This window comes from Phascolarctos cinereus, unplaced genomic scaffold (genome assembly GCF_003287225.1).
Source record: "Phascolarctos cinereus isolate Bilbo 61053 unplaced genomic scaffold, phaCin_HiC Scaffold_5;HRSCAF=322, whole genome shotgun sequence".
NCBI lineage: Eukaryota > Metazoa > Chordata > Mammalia > Diprotodontia > Phascolarctidae > Phascolarctos > Phascolarctos cinereus.
The window spans coordinates 272,392,359-272,414,135 of record NW_027555958.1 but is presented as its reverse complement, the minus strand read 5'-3'; the positions used below and the strand labels follow the sequence as shown (position 1 = coordinate 272,414,135).

The 21,777-nt window shown below is 45.0% G+C and overlaps 1 protein-coding gene and 1 long non-coding RNA gene across 3 annotated transcripts; one reads left to right on the top strand and one right to left on the bottom strand.

Annotated features, from left to right (window-relative positions):
• Window positions 1–1,793: 1,793 nt before the first annotated feature.
• On the bottom strand, window positions 1,794–11,274 carry LOC144457727 (uncharacterized). The gene is made up of 2 exons (XR_013487171.1): window positions 10,972–11,274; window positions 1,794–2,271 (listed from the first exon to the last, which is right to left on the bottom strand). It is a non-coding gene; the product is annotated as an uncharacterized LOC144457727 (long non-coding RNA).
• Window positions 11,275–11,334: 60 nt separating this feature from the next.
• ARHGDIA (Rho GDP dissociation inhibitor alpha) lies at window positions 11,335–21,777 on the top strand. Of its 2 annotated transcripts, XM_078155864.1 has the most exons (7): window positions 11,344–11,441; window positions 11,931–12,015; window positions 18,713–18,930; window positions 19,144–19,227; window positions 19,490–19,566; window positions 19,681–19,744; window positions 20,167–21,777. In XM_078155864.1, exons 3-7 carry the CDS (start codon window positions 18,741–18,743, stop codon window positions 20,364–20,366), a joined length of 615 nt encoding a protein of 204 aa, XP_078011990.1. In that variant the 5' UTR covers window positions 11,344–11,441; window positions 11,931–12,015; window positions 18,713–18,740; the 3' UTR covers window positions 20,367–21,777. The 2 variants fall into 2 exon arrangements, with proteins under 2 accessions (XP_020856479.1, XP_078011990.1); XM_021000820.2 differs by lacking the exon at window positions 11,931–12,015 and having other exon boundaries at window positions 11,335–11,441.

Here is a 21,777-nt window from a genome sequence, read left to right as displayed (position 1 = left end):
AGACAGACTGGTCAGAGAGGCAGGAGAACTAAGAGAAAGAAGTTATCAGGAAAATCTAGAGAAAAGGGTGACTGACAGTGTCAGAGGCTGAAGAGAAGTCAAGAAGGATGAAGACAGAGAAAGGTCCATTACATTTGGCAATTAAGAAATCATTTGGTAATTTTGGACAGACCAGTTTTGTTTGAATGATGAAGTTGGAAGCTATACTGTAGAAAGGTAAGAGAGTGAGAAGAGAGGAAGGGAAGACCTCTATAGTAGAAGGCCTTCTCAAGGAGTCTGGCAACAAAAAGCAGGGAAGATATGGGACGATAGTTAGCTAGGATGGAGAGATCAAGCAAGGGGTTTTTGAAGATGGTGGAGATGGGTATGTTTTTAGGCAGTAGGCAAGTAGCCAGTAGATAGGGAAAGACTGAAAAGTGAGGAAATGGTGATGATAGTGAAGGCAATCCCTTGGAGCAGATGGAGAACCAGAAGCCTCCAGGCCCCAAGTGGCTTCAAGGTTGCAGGTTTCCCCAGCCCCGGCCTTGGAGAAAACAGGATGGAATAGGATCACTTGACCATTGAAGGCAAGTTGACCTTGGCAAGAAGGACCTCATCATGTGAGACAGCAATAGAGGAGGAAATAGTGGAAATAGTAGAAGGCATCAGAGGGATGTGAGATTAGAAGAAGTGGAGAAAAGGCAGTTTTGGGTGAATGGTCTCAATTTCAGTAAAATATGAGGCAAAATTCTCAGTTGAGAAGGGAGGGGAAGCAGAGCCATGTGAAGTTTGAAAAAGGATGAAAATGTTTAGAGAAGTGGCTATGGTGAGTGGAACAGTAAGTTAATTAGGGAAAAATAAAAGAACTGCCGAATAGCACCAACAGTCCAATTGAGATTATATAACAAATTTGTGGACTCAGTCATCATGATTGAGTGATTTTTCTCCTCCTTTGTTCAGCAGCATATGTGGAGCAAAAGCAGTGGATGGAGGGAAATGATCCAAGGCTGAGGTTTGGTAGAGAACAATTGGTGGTATAAGGGGGCAAAGGACTCAAAAAGACAGGGTAAAATTGAACTAGTTTCCCAAGGGATGCAGATAAGGGAAGGAAGAAAGTGTAGCTAGTGCAGTGTTGATGGCCTAAGAGAGAACTGAAGGATCAAGGGATTGGATGTCACGGTATGAAGGACAAGGTTTGATACTGGAAGGCAGAGAAAGAGGTGGAAAGTCGACAGACTGTAATCAGGTAAGGGAATTTCAGAGTTTATGAACTTGATAGCATGATGGCAAGATCAAGGGTGTGACCATCTTTGTAAGTGGGTGAGTAGGTCATGGGAAATTAGTAATTTGAGAAACTAGGAGGTGAGGGTGTTTGAGGGAGTATGTATATATGTGTATGTATGCATACATATATATATATTCATATATAATTGTGTGTATATCTCTCAAAGTCCCTTCATGTAAGGGCAGGAATTGGGGAAGAGAGAAAGATTATGAGCCAGGTACTTAACTCATTAAGGAAAGAAAGGAAGTATTCTGGAGGTCTATAGATGACAGCTACCAGGTTTCTGAATGGGTAGAATATACAGATTGTGTGAACCTCAAAGGAGGAGAGGCTATGAGTGATGAATAATTGTGGTAATGGAACCTGGAAGTGGCAGTGGCAAGCAAGGAGTATTCTAACTTACCTGCCAGTGAGTCGGTGAGGGGGAGATGAACCACCAAAATCTATTTATTAAGGTGTAAAATGCTTTTAAAATACTAATAATTCAAATTACCCTATACTCTATTAAACTAAAAGACACAGTAGGAAGTGATGGAAAACATTGTTTACATTCAGCAAACAACAATGCAAATAATTCCCAGTTAAATAATAAGCAAATAAAACAAGGGCTTTTGCAAATATATATTCTTTTACATACACATACAATAGATAAAAGATATGCTCTTTAGTATGTCTATATCTGTGATCTTCCTCACTTTTGAGATTTTCTCATATTTTATTTTTTTTATTCCCAACTTAAAGATCAAAAAAAGAAAGAACATTTCTATAAACATGAAACATGAATACAACTGGAGTCCCAGAAACCATTAGTATAGGACTCACTCCTAAGTGGCAGAGATGAGGGGCCAGGGTAGAGCTTGTGAGAGCAAGAGAAAGGAGACTGTCAGGTTCTTCCAGTCTTTTCAATCTCACAGGCTCTGTAGTCACTTCAGATGCTTCTGGCTTCCAGATTTAGGAGAGAAGATGGGTGATGCCAATCTCACTTCAGGTTCCTGAAGAAAAAGACTCTGGGGAAAAAGCCAACATAAGAAGAGCTGGCAGTCTCCATCATGTCCCTGTTTGCAGCTTGCTATATTAGAGACTTTGAGGAACTTCCCCTTGGGTGAGATCTAGGACTTTCTTGGTTGAGCTGTATTTGTTATTTAATCACCTCATTCCCAAAGGGAGGGCTCTTTCATTCTTTATTGTTGTTGGTTAGTCATTTTCAGTTGTGTCTGACTCTTTGTGACCCTATTTGGAGTTTTCTTGGCAAAGATACTGGAATGGTTTGCCATTTCCTTCTCCAGCACATTTTACAGATGAGGAAACTGAGGCAAAGAGGGTTAAGTGACTTGCCCAGAGTCACACAGCTAGTAAGTGTATTGTTATGTACCACAATTTTGATAAATATCAAGTTCTGCTTTCTTCTTAGTGCAGCTAAGTGGTACAGAGGATAGTGTACTGGGCCTAGAGTCAGGCAGATTGGTCTCAGGTGATGGGAATAGTCTGTAGATGGCATTAGTTCTAAGTAGGGAACCAGTCTTCTCTGGCAGGCTGGCTGAGTACTGTACCCAAAGGTTGAGCAACGTGAAAACATGAGGGTCACTTAGACTGACTCTTTTCCAATGGCTCATTTCTTATAGCTGTTTGGGCTCCTCTCTGGACTCGGCTGCTGTGGCTACTAGCAAACTCTGCTACCGACTCTACTTGGGGCACCCCTAAAGCTCACAAGGTTACAATATGGTCCTTTCTTTCTCTTGACACTCATTTACCAAAAATCAGAAAAGAATAAATAACACAAAAACAAAGAAAGTAAACACAAACATGGTGGTCAAGCTATCATTAGGGATCTAGAAGTAATCTTTCTCACAGGAAAGCTGCCAGAGAAGAGAATTAGAGATCACCTGCTCCAATTTTTAGTATGCTCACTCAGTTCCTGCTCAGCCTCTATACAGTTAATTATTGGTCCTTCTGGCTTAGCAGCCAACCAGAAGACTTTGATCAATCTTGACCTTTCAGTCACTTACGACAAGAAAATTATTTCATATATTTCCATGTATTTGATCGGCAGTAGTTAGAGAATACTGAATGAATGAATGAATGAATGAAGCATTTATTTAACACTTACTATGTGCATGCTCTGTATAACCCATCAGAAAGAGCAAATGGTCTAAGGACTGGGCCCTGATTGGCTAGTCACTTTTGCTATTTTTCTGGTTTAGCTGTTTTTTTTTTAATCTCCCTTCAGTGCTACTTACTCCAAGCTTCTCAAATCCTTAAAATCCAGTTTTTCCAATAATGGCCCTAAAGAGAACTAGAACTTGAGGGCCTTCTTGCCAAGGGGTGTCGTGAGACTGGAGCAAAATCTACTAAGATTAGTTCTTCTCCTAAGGCAAGGGAGGGAAGTAAATCAAGGGTTGACTCAAGGGTGATTGGCCTGAGGGCTAAGGTTTGAGCTATACAGTTTAACTGGCCACCTAAGGGTATAGGCCAGCTCAGGTAGGTCATGGGAGTGTGAGTCACCACACTCTGTCCTACAGACTAGACACATTTTTGCATGTGGTCCTATCTCCCTAAGTCAAATGCTATATCCTGGTTGAGTATCCTTTCCATGCTATCTGGCAAAGTAAATTTCCTGTTGTTTACCACCAAATATCTCATTTCATTCCAATCTGAAACTTGAGCTACCAGAATGGCCTCCACGTGGCCTCTAAGTTCCCTATGATTCCAAATGCTGAAATAAGTAGAGACTTTGAGAATATTTTCCACAGCAACATCAAGATTTCCTGCAGCTTTTCATTGGCTGTATTTTTTCAAAGTACTGGCCTCAGCAATGTCCTTTTGAACAGCTTTCAGTTTTTCTATAACCAACAGTTTCCATCATCTTCAAGTATATGCAAATTATTGAGCTAGTTTTAAGACCAAAGTGTTAAAATTTAATAAGTGTGCTCTTGATGAGTCCTGATTATCAGTACAAAAATCCAGTGTCACATATATTGGATCCCCTTTTCAAAATTAAATTATCTCAAATTAATAGGGAGAGGACAGCATTTAAAAGGATCGTGACTTTTTAAAAAGTAGACTGTAGGGCAATGAGGTGGCGAAGTAGATGGAGCTCCGGCCTTAGAGTCAGGAGGACTTGAGTTCAAATCCAGCCTCAGACTCTTGAAACTTATTAGCTGTGTGACTCTGGGCAAGTCACTCAACCCTGACTGCCTCACCAAAAAGTAAAAACAAACAAAAAAAGTGTATTGCAATCCCTTGTGGCATGTGGTGACCAAGTGGCTTTGATGAGAATGGGATCTGAACCCCTAAAAGGAAAAGACCATGTCTTTGGGATCTGGATCCCAAAAAGGAGAAGCCCTGGACTTTTCCACATGGCCAAATCTCTGGCTTTTGCCTGAGGCTACAAACCTATCAACTGGCCTTTCATTATTGCCTACGCCCAATCTCTCAATTCTGTTACCCTTAACCTAGCCTAACTCTCCATTGTCTATTTGAGGGCCCAGCCACTTCCTACTCTTAATCATATCGAAGCTCCATTCTCCCCTGGTCACCTGGTCCAGGTCCCTGGTGTTCTGTTACCTCACGGAAACCCCAGTTTTCTAGCCACTCCCACCCAGATCCTCCTTAGACCCCTCCTCCAGTCACCCCAGACTACTTGGCCATTCCTAGATCTCTCCCACAGTCTTTTCGTACATAAAGTCCATCTGGCCTCCATTAAGATGCTCAGATTCTTCAGATCTGGTCCACTTGCATTAGAGATGCAAATGCTTAGATTCCTTAAGAGTCTGGCCAATATGGCAGATTCTTTAAATCTCACCTATCCCTGATTGATGTTCTAATAAACCTTGTCTTTGACCAAAAGAAGGCTTGGGTTGAATTCATTTGGGTGGGATCTGAGCATCATGATTTTGGGATCTAGCACCCCTAAACCTCAACAGCTTTGCTTGCTTCTATGTATTGATAAATTGTTGAAATACTTGTCAAAACAAATTCTTTTCAGAATTTACATGAGACTGAGTGCTCCTTAAATGTTATGGAAATACAGTCAGGGATATGTAAAGTATCTGTGAACTGTGAAGAGAAAACTAGTGAGTTTATCAATACCTGTGGAAGTTGGGAATTAGCCTGGGAAATGAGATTTTGGACATCTGGGTAACTTCCCCTATGTGGGTCTGAGTTATTTTTCTTATCTGTAAAATTATGAGGGTTGTACTCAATGATCCCCAATGCTTCTTCCAGAGGCAGCTGTTGTTGCAGAAAATAGAACACTGAACTTGTGACTGGGAAGACCTGAGTTTAAATCAGGCCTCAGACACTTATTAGCTCTGTGGCCCTGGACAAGTCACTTAACCTCTGTTTGCCTCTGTTTCCTCAACTGTAAAATGGGGATAATAGCACCTTCCTCACAGCGAATTTTTTTTTAACCTCAAACTTTTCAGTATAGCCCTTATAGATTTCAGATAGTCAATAAGTATTCATTAACTGCTTGCTTTATGTTCCAGAAATCTACTTAAGCATTGGGAATACAAAAAAAAGCAAAAAACTAAAAATATTTCAACAGGAAAATAATAAATTTTGTGAAGAAACATTAGAAGACAATTTAAGTGAAGCAGAGAAGAAATCAAATCCAAAGGGATAAATTATACATGATAACTATGAAAATTATGAAAACTGACTAGACCTGTGATTTAAATTTTTTTTCAATTGACAAAAATCTATTTTTTCTCCCACATTCTCCATAACCATTGATCAAAAATGGGAAAAAAAGATCCTTATAACAAATATGCATAGGCGAACAAAATAAATTCTCCCATTAGCCACAACTAAAAACATATCTGTCAGGATGTAGGTAGCATGTTTCATGATTAGTCTTTCGGAATTGTGATTGGTCACTGTGTTGATCAGAATTCCCAAGTCTTTCACAATTCTTTGTCTTTATAATGTTGATGTTATTGTATAAATTGTTCTCTAGATTCTGCCCCCTTTTTATTCTGCATTAGTTCACACAAACATTCCTAGATTTTTCTAAAATAATCTCTTTTATCAATTCTTACAGCGGAATAATATTACATTACATTTATAAGCCATAATTTGTTCAACCATTCCCCAATTGGGGACCCCTTTTTACCCCTACAAAAAGAACTGCTATAAATATTTTTGTACTACAGATCTTTTCTTCCTTCTTTGACCTCTTTGGAGTTATAGGTCTAATTGTGACATCATTGGGTCAAAGGGTATGCATAGTTTAATTACTTTGAGTACATAGTTCTAAATTGCTTTCCATATGAGAACACTGGTTAGAACAGTCTAATCAATTCACAATTCTACCATCAGCTTGAGTTGTAAGTTGACTGACAGACCCAGCAATGGGAAGACTTGGTCTTTTAGCAGGAGGTAGCAAACCCTGAGTTGTCTCTTGGTCCTCCCCCTTCCTGTAACAGTGGCAAGGAAGTGGGGATACGTAATTAAAAGAAGAGGTGAATGATTTCCAGCTTTGTCTCGTTTCTACAGAACTTTGTGGCAAGTGCTCTATCTCTCTCTACTATGCCTCCAGAGGATGGTGGGTGCACTGTGCACTTTCCCCCAACCTCACTCCTACTTCTAGATGGAGCATGGACTCAATTAGTGGAGCTTATGCCTGGGACTGTAGATGTCTTTTCCACTTTGTGCTTCTTAGGTGATTGACCATTAGTCTCAGAGTGGACATTTTTTGGACCAGGAGGCAACCCTGTGTGTTCAAAGGGTCTGGATGGGAAGGGAAGCTTCTGCATCAGAGAAAATATCTACTGACAAGCTGGAGCCCAAGTCTGACCATTTTACTAGCAAGCACATACAGGGAGTTCTTTGGAAAGTTCGGAGTCCAGGTGAAATGCAAAATGCCTAATCAGCAATCCTACAAACTGCTTTATGTTCTGATGAGGTTTAAGTAGCAAACCTCTCAGAAAATTGTAACAATAGTTATAAGTTATTACTGAATCTTGTCTTAAGTTTATTTCTATCACATGTGTGTTTACGAAGGTTCTGGGTTTAATTTTCTCTTTATGTGTAGGAAATAAATACCTATTCCAAACATGATTCATAAGGTACACTCAATATTTTTTCTGTTCTCCCTTTTGGGGAATTCCTAGACAGGCTAAACTTAAGTTTTAAATAATTTATCCCCAACGGCATCAGTGTGAGGATTTAACTATCCCAAAGGTCAGAACAGGGAGTCTAGTCTCCCTCTCATTAGTCAGTCTACTAACATTAAGTGTCCATCTTGTGCTGGGCACTGTGCTGAGCTGGGGATACAAATAAAGGCAAAAAAAAATACTCCCTGCTCTCAAGGAGCTCAATTTAATGGAGGAGACAACATGCAAACAACTCTGTACAAACTATACGTAGGACACATTGGGAGTAATCTCAGAATGAAAGGCATCATGCAGAAAGTGGGACTTTAGCTGAGACTTGAGGGAAGCCAGGAAGGCCAGAAGTTAGAGATTAGGAGGAAGAGTATTCTAGGCATGGGGGACAGCCAGTGAAAACTCTGAATCAGAATAGGGAGTGTCCTGTGAAAAGATCAATAAGGAGCCCAGAGTCACTACATTGGAGAGTGTGTGGAGAGTATAGTGTAGGAAAACTGAAAAGACAGAAGAAGCCAGGTTGTGAAGAGCTCTGAAAGCCAAATAGGATTGTATAGTTGATCCCTGAGGTAAGAGAGAGCCACTAGAGTTTACTGAATTTTTAGGGGGAGGAATATAGCCAGACATGGTTATGTTAGGAAGTTCAATTTGATAGCTGAGTGGAAGATAGACTGGAGACAGGGAAACCAACCAGCAGGCTACTGTAGAAATAGCCTGTGTGAGGTACCACAGGCTTGAACCAAGGTAGTTGCAAAGTTGAAGAAGGGAGGGGACATATAGGAAAGATGTTATGCAGGTAAAAACAATAATCAATAAACATTTCTTAAGCATCTGCTATGTGCCATACATGCGCTGAGGTCTGGTGGATACAAATATGGAAAAAGGCAGTCCTCAAGGAGCTAACCACCTAATGGGGGAAGACAACATACAAAAGAAAGCTGAAGGGAGGGGGAGGTACCTGGCTCAGGGACATGGTGAAAAGTCAAAGAAATGAAGACATGTCTGAGGATGTCTGTCTAGCCCCTTTTCCTTAAATGGAGGAGTTTATGGCTCCACCCTCCAATCAGGGGGCAGAAGGTACTGATGACTGAACTTAACTGTACATGGGGAGACAGAAAATGAGAAGTTGAGAGTGGCAGGTTATAAGCCTGGGAGGATGGTGGTCTCTCAACAGTAATAAGGAATAAAGAAGTTGGGAAGATGGGGAGGCCTTAGGGTAAAAGACAACGAGTTCAGTTTTGGACATGTTTAGTTTAAGATAAACATCTTACTGGACACTCAGTTTGAGATGTCTAAAAGGCAGTTGGAGAAACAAAGCTGGAGTTCAGGAAAGAGGTTGGGACTAGACTAGTAGATCTGGAAGTCATCTGCATAGAGATGATAACTGAAATAATGGATATGGATGAGACTGATAAATGAAATAAATATATATAGAGAAGAAGGTGGATAGCCATTGTTAGCAGGTATAACCTGGCTGAAGATCCAGCAAAAGAAACAAAGGAGTGGTCAGGTATGTGGGAGAATAAGGAGAAAGCAATGTTAGGAAAGCCTAGAGATAAGAGAATATCAAGGAGAAGGTGATCAACAATGTCAGAGGCTACACAGAAGTAAAAAATGATGAGGATTGAGAAAAGGCAATTCGATCTGGCAATTAAGAGATCATTGATAACCTTGGAGAAAGCAGTTTTGGTTGACAGGAAAGTTAAGGAAAGTGAGAGAAAAGAAATGGAGGCACCTGTTGTAGATCGTTTTCTCAAGTTTAGCCACAGAAATGAGCAGGTTTTTGGATAACAACTATCAAGTATGGACAATTCAAGTGAGGGTTTTTTGAAGCTGGCAGAGACATGGGCATATATTCATAGGCAGTAGGAAAGTAGACAGCAGCCTGGGAGCAAACAAAGATTAGTGAGAGAGGGGCCAATCTGCTGGAGAAGACTGGGTGGAATGGAATTAGCACCAAAGGCAAGTGGGATGGTGAATCAATTAGGGGAGGTCCCTTGCTACAGTGAAGGCACAATTGAGATCATGCAACACAAACTTTTAGCGGACCTAGTTAGCAAAATTTCATGATTTTTCTCTGATTTCATTCTGAAGTGCCTTTAGTAGGAACAAAAGCAGTGAATGATGGGAGTAATCCAAGGCTCCAGTTTGGGAAGACAAGCTCCTGAATAGGATTAATCTGCAAGGGACTCAAGAGAAGAAGACAGGGTTAAGTTAAACTGGTTCATAAGGGGGTTTAGGTGGGCAAGGAAAGAGAGTATGGTCGATGCAGGGATGATGGCCTGGGAAAAAACTGAAGGAGGTTTTGGAGGTCAAAATGAGGACAAAGAACAGGGCTTGGAGTCCTAAAGCAGAGGGAGAGGTGGAATGACAACAGATTGACCAGATAAAGAGATTTCACAGTTTACGAATGTAGATAATTATTTGGGTACTTAAACACAGTGTGGAACATCTCCATAGCTAAGTGGAAATCACCTGGTAACCTGTGGTATATAACCTTTATATGGGTTCCAGGGTGGAGAGGGAACAGCCACAGCCAGAGCTCCTAGAAACCTGGCATCTTTAAGACTTATAACTTTGAACTTTAGATTCAGAGATCAAACATGACTTCGCATCCTTCCTCCTATGCACCTATATTTTAATTTACTATAGGTATTAATGTACTTGTCTCAACTCCCCTACTGTAAATGGAAGCTCCTTGTAGCTTATTTTAACTTCATATCTTATCAAGCGACTATCTAGTCGCCTGCACTTTTTGTCTGGATCTCTGGTTTCAACACTGTGGAGAACTCTAGTTTGGAAATTCTGTCCATTCAATGCAGTCTGTAACTTTTAGTCTTATAGTTCTCTGGTGGCACCAAGAAGCTAAGTCACTTCAGCTAGAGGCAGAACTTGAACCAAGGTCTTCCTAACTAGGTCCTTAGTTCTCTGTGCAGCATTAGATGCCTCTGCACATAGGAAGCTTATTAAATGATTACTAAATAAAATGATCCGTCGATTATTGACAGATAAGCTAGGGAATGAAATGGGTAGGTCACTGATATGGGAGTCAGACCAGACTGGAGTTCAAATCCTGCCTCAGACCTTTACTAGTTGGAATTTGGGCAAATCACTTAAACTCACTCAGGCTTTTTCCTAATGTGTAAAACGTGGATACTAATAGCAGCTACCTCACGGAATGTGAGGAGCAAATGTGATGATAAATGTGGAGTGCTTTGCAAACTTTAGGGAGCTAAACGCTGTTATTATTAAAGCGCTCTACAAAGATTAATAAAACGCTCTACAAATGCTGTTATTATTATTAAATACGGCTGCTGAGGCTAACTTAAGCGACTTGCCCAAATTCACAGAAGGGCGGGGGGGGGGGGGAAGGCGTGCAAAACCCGCGTCTCGAGCCTCCGGCCCGGGTGCCTGACCCGCAGACCCCTCGCTAGTCATTCCCTCCCCCCCCCAACTGGCGGGCGTCACACGCCTAGCTCAGTTCAGGGGCATCCTCCGGTTTCCATGGAGACAGGGAAGGGAGTCTGGACCTCCCGCCCGCCAGATCCACCCCACGGGCTGTTCTGTGAGGGCCTCAGGCCCGGCACCCGGGAACCCTACCGGCCACACACGGACACCCCCAAACCAGGGCCAGCCGGGAATGCCTCAGAAGTCTCGCCGCCGCCGCCGCCGCCGCCACCGCCGCCGCCGCTGCCCTCAGCAAGATGGCCGGGCGCACACTAGTCTCCTTCCTCCAGAGCCCTTCTCTATGGTCATCCCCCACCTCAGCACTCCCCCTTCCCCTTCCCCTTCCCTCCCCGAGGGTAGGTGGGTGGGTAGAGACTGAGGAAGGCTTTCTTCACCTCCTCTCGCCTCACGCCTCAGGGGCAAGTGAGAAGCCCTCTGAGCGCCTGCGCAGGGCCAGCCTGCCCGCCCGCTCGCTCGCAGCCGCCTAGACGCTGGCGAGCGGAAGTCGCGTGACCCCGGAAGCGACTAGAGGGGGGCGCGCGGGCTGGGTGGAGCCGGCCGACTCGGGTTCGTCGTTAGTGCGGGAGGGAGCGCGAGAGGCGGCGGACGCATCGAACCCATCGGTGAGTGAATGACCGGGCTCCGGGGGTTCCACCCTCCACCCCGGAGCCACTGCAACTCTTCCGGACCTCCCTGGGAGGGTGGAACGAGGAAGGGAGAGCCGCCGCCACCGGCTGGGTGGGAGGGACGTCAGGGTGGAGCCGCCGCGGCGGCCGCTGCAGCCACTGCTGCTGCCTTTGTTCCTGCCGCCCCCGGCCTGGGCGCGACGTCTCGGCCCGGAGCACGGGGTCGGGATCTGGGGTGGGGGCCTCGGGGAACTCCTTCCCCAGCCCTGCTGGGAGGCGGCGGCGGCGGAGAAGGCTCTCTCAACGCAGGGACGAGGGGCATCCGCCCAGGCGGAGGCCGCGGGAGGGGCAGCGCAGCCGCCGGGGCACGGGGGAGGTGACAGCTGCTCGGGGCTTCCTGCTGGCTCCCTAGCAAGGTGGGGGACTACGGGAGGGGGAAGCTGCCCACCCATCCCCGCCCTTTCCTCAGCACATCCCTTCCGGCAGAGCCCCTTAGAGGGAAGAGGCAGAGATGAAGCCCAGGCAGGCAGAAAGAGCCAGGAGCTGGCCAGAGGCACAGATGGCGTCCAAGGTGAGCCGCGCCCACGTGGAGAGGAGAGGAGAGGAGAGGGGGCAGCCAGAGGCAGGGACAGGGAGGACCAGGCACGGAGGAGCAAGCCGTGGCTCCTGGCAGAAAGCGAGTGGGGCGAGGCGGCGTGCCGAGATTGACAGTCCCTGGAATGGAGGGAGCTCGAGGAGCCCTGGGGTAAGCCAAAGAGGAAGTGACCCTGGAGGCAATGGAGACTTGGCCTTTTGGACCATGTTTAGAATTCAGGCTTTCTTTCCTTTCTGTGCTCCACATTTGATCTTTAAAAAAAATTTTTTCCTTTTTTCTCGCAGCCACCCACACACTAACAGGATCCTAGTGAGACTGGCTTTACAGTATGTTGTAATGGGAGGAATAAAAAAACATTAGATGTCAAAGACAGTGAACTCCTCCCATTACTCTGTGAGCTCCTTGAGGGCAGGAACTGCCTTTTTCCTTTCTCAGTGCTATGCCACTACTATGTAGTGGGCCCTTAAATGTTTATAGACTGATTGAAAATAATTTTGGTCCTCGGTTTCCTCATTTTTTTTAAAGAGGTAGTTGGACCAGATCAGGGCTTTCTTAACCTTTGGCAATCTGGTGAAATCTAAGGACCCCTTCCCAGAAGAATGACTTGTTGCTTACATTCGTGGAAGAACATTAAATTTCAGTTAGTGAAAATAGAGATGTGAATTTTTAACTCCATCCAAATTCTTGGACTCCTTCCCCCCAAAGTGATCTCAGGTTAAGCACCTTTGGATTAGATGATTTCTTGGTCCTTATCTGCTTTAATACTTTATGACCCTAAATACTTACTGTCTGTGATTATTCTCACCGTTTCTAAGGAGATGTAATATAGTTTTAATATTAAGTAATTTCTGGGCTGCTTGATTTCTTTGACCTTTGATCCTAAATTTATGCCTGGAGGGATGATGGAAACTGCTTAAAATTCATCCTTTTCCCGTTCCTAAGCCACGTTTTCTGTGATTGTTCAGTTTATGGGTATTTAGGAAAGTAGAGTTATAGGTCCTGGAAATGGTTTAGTCTGGGCCCTGAGCCCTGCCGTTATTCTAGGAACCTCATCCTCTTCCCAGATTGATCTCAGACCCAGGGAGATGATAGATAATGACCTAGGATGTGACCCTGTTTGGTCTCCTGATTTCACATAAGATCCACATCTCATGTGACTTAGGTGATTTCTGCAAAGGCAAATGCAATATGAATGGATTTTGAGTGGTTTCATGGTGATGCTATTGAGGGATTGGGATGGAAGAGCAAGGAGAAATTTTAAATCAGTGAGCATTTATTAAACAACTGCCATGTGCCTCACACTGCTAGATACGGATGTTACGAAGACGAAAAAGGAAACTTCTGCCTTTGAGGAGGAGCTAAAGGTTCAATCAGGGAAAACCAAATATGCACATAAAAGTCTATACCGAATTACTTTGTGGAAGGTAAGTTATGCTGGTATGAAAGACCTCACGAAGGAGGATTTGGAAAGAAGAGAGATACTGTAAGAGAGGAACCGCCAAACATGGGGCATAACCTGTGCCAGAACATTGAGGCAAGGATTGGAAAGTTGTGTGTATAGGGAATAGTAGCAAGTAGGCCGGTTTGTCTTGAACCATAGACTGTTTGAAGGGAAGTAATGTGTGATAAGTCTAGAAAGATATGTTGAAGCCAGATTGTAAAGGGCTTTAAATCTCCATACAAAGGAATGTTCACTTTTATCCTACTGGAAGTAGGGAGCCCCTGGACCTTCTTGAATAGTGGAGTGACAGGGGCAGGTTCTACTTTAAGAATATTCATTTAGCAGGTGTTTTACTTACTGGTTGTAGATAGAAGAGACTGGAGATGAGGAGACCAATTAAGAGGCTATTCAGTTAATCAGCAAGCATTTTGTAATTGCCTATTATGTACCAGGCACTGTGGAATGCAAATAAAATAAATGAAACAATGCCCCCTCATTGGCCTCATAACCTAGTGAGGTTATGGTCTATTGGATCCAGATACCTGGTAGTTGAGGGACTGAAAGCTTCCATGGAAAAGGTGGTGCTTGAGCTGTGTATCAAAGAAATGGAGAGCTTCTTTGATTTGGAGTTGTGAAGGGATTGCATTCCAAATATGGGGGACAGCAGGTGCAAACAAGGTCCAATGAAAATGGGAGATGGAAGTGTCACATATGAGGAAAAGAGAAAAAGGACAGTTTGGTTGGATCCCAGAGATACATATATCCCAAGGCAGAAGAGAGATGATAAGGCCAAGTTGTGAAAGGTAAACAGAAAACTTTTCCGTAGTCCAGGCCAGAGGTAGTGATAAACCTGAACCTTTGAATGCAAGCTTCACAGAACAAATCCCCTCAGTAAAAGGATTTGTTCTGTAAAACTTGGACTCAGGCTGCACCCAAGGACCTCGAAGCCGCAGGTTCTCCACCCTTGTCATAGAATCATCAAGACTTGGCAGTTGTTTGGATTTTGGGTTTATAGGAGGTGAGGGAAGAATTTAGGATGACTTTAAGATGGTGAGCTTAGGTGACTGGAAGGATGGTAGGGCCCTCAATCAATAGCAATAGTAAAATTAGGAAGAGGAATGGATTTAGAGGAAAGATAATGAGTTCCATTTTAGTTATGTTGAGTTTAAGATGCTTACGGGACATCCAGTTAGAAATATCTAATGTAGGCCTGGAGCTCCGGAGTTTGAATAGGGCTGAATATAGAGATCTGAGAGTCATCTTCATAGAGATAATTGAATGAATATTATTGGAGTGGAGGACATCACCAAGAAGCAAACTTTTTAACTTGGGATCCATGAACTTGTGTTTGTTGTGTTTATTTTTTAAAAATACTGACATCTGTGTTTCATTGTAATTGGTTTCCTTTGTAATTCTGTATATTAATAATTCTGAAGAGTAATTAGGTTTCAACTGATGCCCCACGGGGACAGTAACACAAAAAAGGTTAAGAACTGATATAAAGAAAGGAAGAGAGCCCAAGATGAGCCTTGGGGGTTGGGCAGTAAACACCCATTTGGGAAGTAGGATGTAAATGTTGAGCCAGCAAAGGAAAATGAGAAGGAGCAATCCTGTAGGTGGGGGAATGAAACCAGCTATTTATTGTGTGCCTATGCATTGAGGATACAAAGGCAAAACAGGGAATTCATGTTATGATAAGTAATACAACATATAAAGATTGTATCTATAAGATAGTTGTAGTGTAACTGGAAGGTAATATCACAGGGAAGGCACTAGTGGTGGAGGGGACCCAGGAAGATCTCTTGGCTCAAGCTGGGATTTAAAAAAAGTTTTTACTAGCTGTGTGACCCAGGCAAGTCACTTAACCCTATTGCCTAGCCAAAAAAAAAAAAGTTTTTAGTGATGTCTTCATCATAATTTTACCCAATATTTCTCACCCTCTCAGAGAGCCATTCAATAGAATAATATTTTTAAAGACTAAAAAAAGGAAAAAAAAATCAGCATTATTGATCAATAAATACATGCAAAAAGTGTGAAAATATGTATAATGTACCACACATATGGACCTCTATGTGAGAAGGTTGAGGTCTCATCTTTGGGGATAAGCATGTTTTTTGTAATTTTGCAACATTGTAATCATTATATACATATACACTGTTTTCTTGACTCTGCTTTCTCTTTACTCGGAGGAGGTGAGATTTGAGCTTAGTCTTGAACAAAAAGCCCAGGAAGCCAGGAGTGGAGGTGAGAAGACAAATTCCAGGAATGGGGGACAGCCAGTTGAAAGGCATGGAGTCAAGAGACAAGGGTCACTGGGGAGAAACAGCCAGAAGGCCAGTGTCACTGGATTGGAGAGTGCTGGGGGGGGGGGAGGGAAGGTGGAAGAAGACTGGAAAGGTAGGAAAGGGCTGGGATTGAAAAGCCAAATAGAAGGTTTCATATTTGATCCTGAAGGCAATAGAGAGTTGGTGGACTTTACTGGATAGGGTGGATGGGGGCTGACACAGTCAGAGCTGCTCTTTTAGTATTTTAAGTGGAAGAGGAACAGGAGTGGGAAGAGATGAGGCAAGGGGACCAGCCAGAAGCTGTGGCAGTAGTCAGGGCATGAAGTTATTGAGGGCCACTGTGGTGGCTGGGTCAGAAGAGAGAAGGCAGTGTGTATGAGAGATGTCCTCCAGGTACAGATAACCAGACAAGGCACAAAATTGTCTGTGAGAGAGTGCTCCTGGGTGATTGAGAGGATGGTGGTGCTGATGACAGCAAAAGGGAATGGTTTGGCGGTGTGCTTGGGAAGAAAATAAGTTCTTTTTTTGGGCAGGCTGAGTTTGAGATAGCTTAAGGGACATACAGTTTGAGATGTTGAGGCAGTTGGTAATATGAGGCTGGAGGTCAAAGCTAAATGTATAGACTTGAGAATTATCTGCATAAGAGATGATAATTGAACCCACGGGAGTTTGTGAGATACTGTAGAGGAGGCAGAGAAGAGAGCCCAAGACAGACTTTGAGGTGCTACCTCAGTGAAGATTCAGCAAGTTAGACCTATAAGCCTCAGTCAGACAGGTAGGAGACCTAGGAGAGAGTAGTATCAAGAAAACCTGGAGAGGAAGGCCTATCCAAGAGAATGGGGCTGATTGGAAGTGTCAGAGTTCACAGAGAGGTAAAGAAGTGAACAGGTTGAAGTCTTTTGAACTACGAGTAATAATGTGAAGAACTCTGGCAAGACCAAGTGGATTCGAGTCTTTCCTAGTTTTAGTCACCTTTCACATAAGCTTTAGGGGTCTAGACAAGCCTGGGGCCCTAGCTCTTTAGCAGAGGGAGGACTTTAATGTAAAGATTAGGCTTGGAAATGACTGGCTGTCTAGGATCTAGAGACTCATATTTCCGTTATTACTGGGATGCTCTGGGACCAGCACTAGTGTTGGAGAGTGTTAAAGGTTGCTGACCTCACTTTAATCTCCGCTCAGACCTTCTCTAAATGCTTGACTAATCCACTCACCCTAGTGATTTTTTTAACCTTTTTACCCCTCTTCAGACCTCCCATGGCTGCCCCTTTCCTCACCCTCTCAGATGAGAACTTTGCTCCATCTTTAGTTGAAATAATTTGAGTCCATTTAACAAGAACTCCCCTTTCTCTCCCTCTCATGTCACAGCACTCAGATCCCTTCCACTATCTTCTCCTTCACCACTTTCTCAAATGAAGAGTGACCCTGCTCCTTCAAGACTGACCCCTCCAAAAGCATAAGTGAACCAGTCTCCTATGGGGGATCGCCCCCTCTGTGGTTCCCATTCTTTCATTTATCTGAAGTCTCTGCCTATTTAATAACTGCTTTCTTACTGATGACCAACATGCCCACGCCTCGTCCATCTTCAGATAACCTTCATCACTTGATCTGATCTGTCTGTCCCCTGTTAACTATTGTCCTATAGCTCTTCTCCCTTTCTCAATAAACAGCTTGAGAACGCCATCTGTAATAGGCTCTTCCTCTTCCTTTTCTCACACTTTTCTTAATTCTCTGCAGTCTGGCCTTTGACCTTATCATCTAACTGAAACTACTTTCCAAAGTTGCCTCTGATCTCTTTATTGCCAAATCTAATAGACTTTTTCCAATTCTTATCCTTCTTGACCTCTTGGCAGCCTTGATCACTGTTGATCCAGAGGGACTGACCATCTGGGAACAGTGCTTAAGCATGGCACCTTCAGAAGTAATAGATGTGTGGGAAATCTTTATGGGGTGGTGAGTAGGAGCAGTACAGAGAGTGGTGTTGAAGAAGCTACCTTTGAGAAGAGATGAAGTAAGAGTTTTTTGCTGTGTTTTTCATCTGTGTACGCAGCATCCTTGTTCTTCTGTGACAGGGTGGAGTCCTGAAGACTTGTATCTAGCATGTGTGAGCCAGGACAAAGTGAGGCAGGGCTGGGCTTCTGATGGGGTCCCTGAGCATAAGGACAGGCTTGGGTTCAGGCTTGGGAACTTGTCTTTGGCAGCTCTTTTTCTAGGAAGGAGGCCTGAGGTGAGCTTGCTCGTATATTTAATAGGAGAGGTTGCTATGGTGGATATGTCATCAAACTTGAAGTCCTTTGAGCAAGAGCCTGAGTATCAGTTATTATTTTATACTCATGGGGTTAGGAAAAGTTCCTTTCTGTACTTAAGCACTGTAGGCGCTGAAACAGGCTTTTATGTAGCCCTGTGTTAACATCAGTTTATGATAGAGTGCTGTATAGAATCAAGGGGAGTGAGGGATTGGGTAGTTTTCCTGGGACTTCTCAGTAATTCGTGTAATAACCATTTCTTAAGTGCTTGCTTTTTCAAAGCACTTAACCCCAAATTTTCTCACATACCTTGGCTGTGGTACCTGCCAGTAACTGCTGCAGTGATTGTTGTCCAGGGCAGAGAGCTTGCTCTGCAGTGGAGTTATTTCATAATTCCCCTGCTTTAAGGAAGGGGTTGGACCTCAGAGTAATAGAAGTTAAGTCCTCCCTGTCAGTCCTCATAAGACCACAGCTGGGGACTGCAGTGGGTGGTTCTGTAATTTTACTGTGCAGATTGCCTTGTGTTGGTTCCAGGAATAGTGGGTGCAGAAGGGGGTGGGGGAGCTTTTTCTTTCTCCCTCCTCCCTTTATCTTCCACCCCCCTCCCTCCTTGCTCCGTTACCTACTCTTCTCCCCCCATTCTCTTTCTTCCGCCCCAGCCTTATCTCGAGGCTGTGCTGCTGAACCTCTCCCCTCTTCTACAGGTTTTCAAAGCCCAGTCAGGTGGTGAACATGGCAGAACAGGAACCTACAGCAGAGCAGCTGGCTCAGATTGCAGCTGAGAATGAGGAGGATGAACACTCTGTCAACTATAAGCCCCCAGCACAGAAGAGCATCCAGGAGATCCAGGAGCTGGACAAGGATGACGAGAGCCTTCGGAAATATAAAGAGGCCCTGTTGGGCAGTGTGACTGTTTCTGCTGGTAGGAGCCACTTTGCGGGCCTCCAGGAAGGGTTCAGGGAGTGCTTGCCTAGGGCAGTCTCTATGAGGTGTTGGGCAAATCCTGACAGGCACAGTGCAAACTGTTCCCTGCATCTTCTGCCTGGGGTCTCTAGGGGAGCTTGCCTGGGGTCTGTAAGGGAGCTTGCCTGGGGTTAGCATTCTAACCAACCCACTTTCCTCTCCATGCCTTCAGATCCCAATACTCCTAATGTCATTGTGACACGCCTGACCCTGGTGTGCAGCACTGCTCCTGGTCCCTTGGAGCTAGATCTGACTGGTGAGTACAAGTGGAGGGATCTGAGGACGGTGAGAAGGGAGAAGGGGGCCCCCTTGCCATCACTTAGCCTTGATACAAGGCTTGCCTTGGCTTCTTGCCTTGGCTTCTGTCCTGGCGCCCTCTGATGGTGACTAGCTAAAAATGCAGCCAGAGAGTGGGCTGAGTATTGGGGGGCAAAGTAGAGCAGTGGCCCAGTGACAGACTGTTGGGAGCAGAGTGCTGGAGGAAATTCACAGTCGCAGAGTTTGTTCTCCCCAAACAGGTGACCTGGAGAGCTTCAAGAAGCAGTCATTCGTGCTGAAGGAGGGTGTGGAGTACCGGATAAAAATCTCCTTCCAGGTAAGGCAGAGTGGCTAGGTAAGGCAGAGTGGCTGGGGAAGGCTTCTAGATGAGGAATCTGGGCAGGCTCTGTTGAAGGCCTAGAGTAACTTTAATGGCTTTGTACCCCTGCAGGTGAATAGGGAGATCGTCTCAGGCATGAAGTACATCCAGCACACTTACAGAAAAGGCGTCAAGAGTGAGTGTGGGAATTGCCTTAGGCCCAGGGGACTTAACCCCACAAATAGCCTGGAGCAGAGGATAACAGGCTCTGCAAGGGTTGTGTCAGTATTCTGTCTCCCTTCAAGAAGAGGTAGGGGTGTACAGGCTAGTATCAATATTTGTTTTTTTCTCCACAAGACCCTGCAGATAGGTATGATGAAGGATTTCTTGGGAAAACATTCCCTAAGAGATCTAGTTTCCAAAGAGGATAAACCTCTTCCCTTTCCCCTCCCGCACCCCCACATACATGTGTTTCACAAAGCCAGCTGCTTTGCTACTAAAAATCATGCCACATGTTGCCAAACCCTGTCTTCTAGCATATTCATAGATTTCTAAGTTGGGGATAGAGAAGAGACTCTGAAGTAGGATTTATAGCATGACTTCCATGTCTTTCTACAGTTGACAAAACTGACTACATGGTAGGCAGTTATGGGCCTCGAGCAGAAGAATATGAGTTCCTGACCCCTGTGGAAGAGGCTCCTAAGGGCATGTTGGCTCGTGGCAGCTACAACATCAAGTCTCGCTTCACAGATGATGACAAGACGGATCACCTCTCCTGGGAGTGGAACCTCACCATTAAAAAGGAGTGGAAGGACTGAACCTATGGCCATAGAGAGGGAGGGAGGGAGGGAGGCATCCCCAGACAGTGGCCACAGGAGAACCCTACCCTGACCCTGAACCCCCTACCCCATCCTACTTTCCTTCTCAACCCCTAATCCCATACCAAAGTGCTGACAGGGGAGTCCCCACCCCCACCTGACTGTCTTCTCACACCCCTGGTCTTTCTCCTCTGGATGGGGGATCCCATTTTTGTCTTCTTGGGCCCCTTTTCCAACTCCCAGGTGGTTATCGTTGTTTTTCCTGTTGCTGCTTCAGCCCGGTATCTTGCTTGGAGGTGGGGGCTTCAGCCAAGGCCTAAACTTCCTTCAAGTCCCAATTCTTCCCTTGGGCCAAAGGGAAGGGGGTCTGTTCTGGGCTTCAACAGGAATTTAAATTCTCTTTCCTCAGCTGCTGCAGCCCCACCAATCATGTCTTGTTTCCCCTTGGAGGGGGGGTGGTACACCACAGAATCAGGGTAGTGAAGAGACCTCTGGCTATTCTACTGCCCCTCTGTGTGGCCATCTAGGGCCTGTCAGTTCATTCATTGCTGTCTGTAACCGTGTAACCATGATGCCTTAACATGTGGAACGTGTGCTATGTGGGGACAACTGCTCCCCCAATCACTAACCTCTGGCTCCCCTGTGTCTGCATGAGCATGTGGTTCCCTATCCCTACCTTCCCTCTGCCTTCGCTAATTACAGCGACTTGCATTGTCTGTCTGTGCTGCTGCCCCTTCTCCCTAGCTTGCCCAGGGTGGGTCTCAGCCCTACTTTCTCTCCCAGACCAGGGCTCCAGGAACTGCTCCCAACTGGGGAGAGCCAAACTGCCAAATCTCTAACCTATTCCTTCTTTCTGTGCCCCACCCCCCACACTCCAGAAAACTGGGGGTTTTTTGCTCCCTGGGGACCTGGGGAGGCTCTGGCTTCCTCATCCCGATCACTTCCATGGGGTCAGGGCAGCTCTCCTATCCAGGGAGTCTCTAGGCCTATTTGAACAAAGACCCGGAAGGACAAAGCCAATGGTTGAGCCTTACTTGTCCCTGGCTGGAGCTCTCGGCCCCTGCCTTGGAATCTTGTGCCTGGCCTGTCAGTTATGTATTGCCTTGATTTGTGCCGACCTGGGGCCCTGCTCAGCTGGCCCCTCTTTCTCCCTTGGGATCCAGGGCCACCATCCCCAGGCAGGGCCCACCCTCACCCTGTAAGGCCTAGCCAAGACAGACATGGGACCAAGCGCGCACAGATTGGGAGCTGGGTCTCCTGTGCCTCCCTTCCTTTCTCTCCCTCCCCCACTTCGATGCCGCCAGTCTTTTGGTTTGGTGTCACAAACTCTGGAGGCCCTCAGCAACAGGTTTGGAATTGCCTGGCTACTTCTCCTTTTCAGATTGGGGAAATAAACTCTCAGTGTAGACAA

What these genes read in the sequence shown, in the direction of transcription:
- ARHGDIA (XM_021000820.2), top strand. Translation starts at nt 18,741, where the DNA reads ATGGCAGAACAGGAACCTACAGCAGAGCAGCTGGCTCAGATTGCAGCT. An exon ending in CAGTGTGACTGTTTCTGCTG is followed by an intron (nt 18,931 to 19,143) that starts GTAGGAGCCACT and finishes CCATGCCTTCAG; the next exon opens with ATCCCAATACTCCTAATGTC. An exon ending in TTACAGAAAAGGCGTCAAGA is followed by an intron (nt 19,745 to 20,166) that starts GTGAGTGTGGGA and finishes GTCTTTCTACAG; the next exon opens with TTGACAAAACTGACTACATG.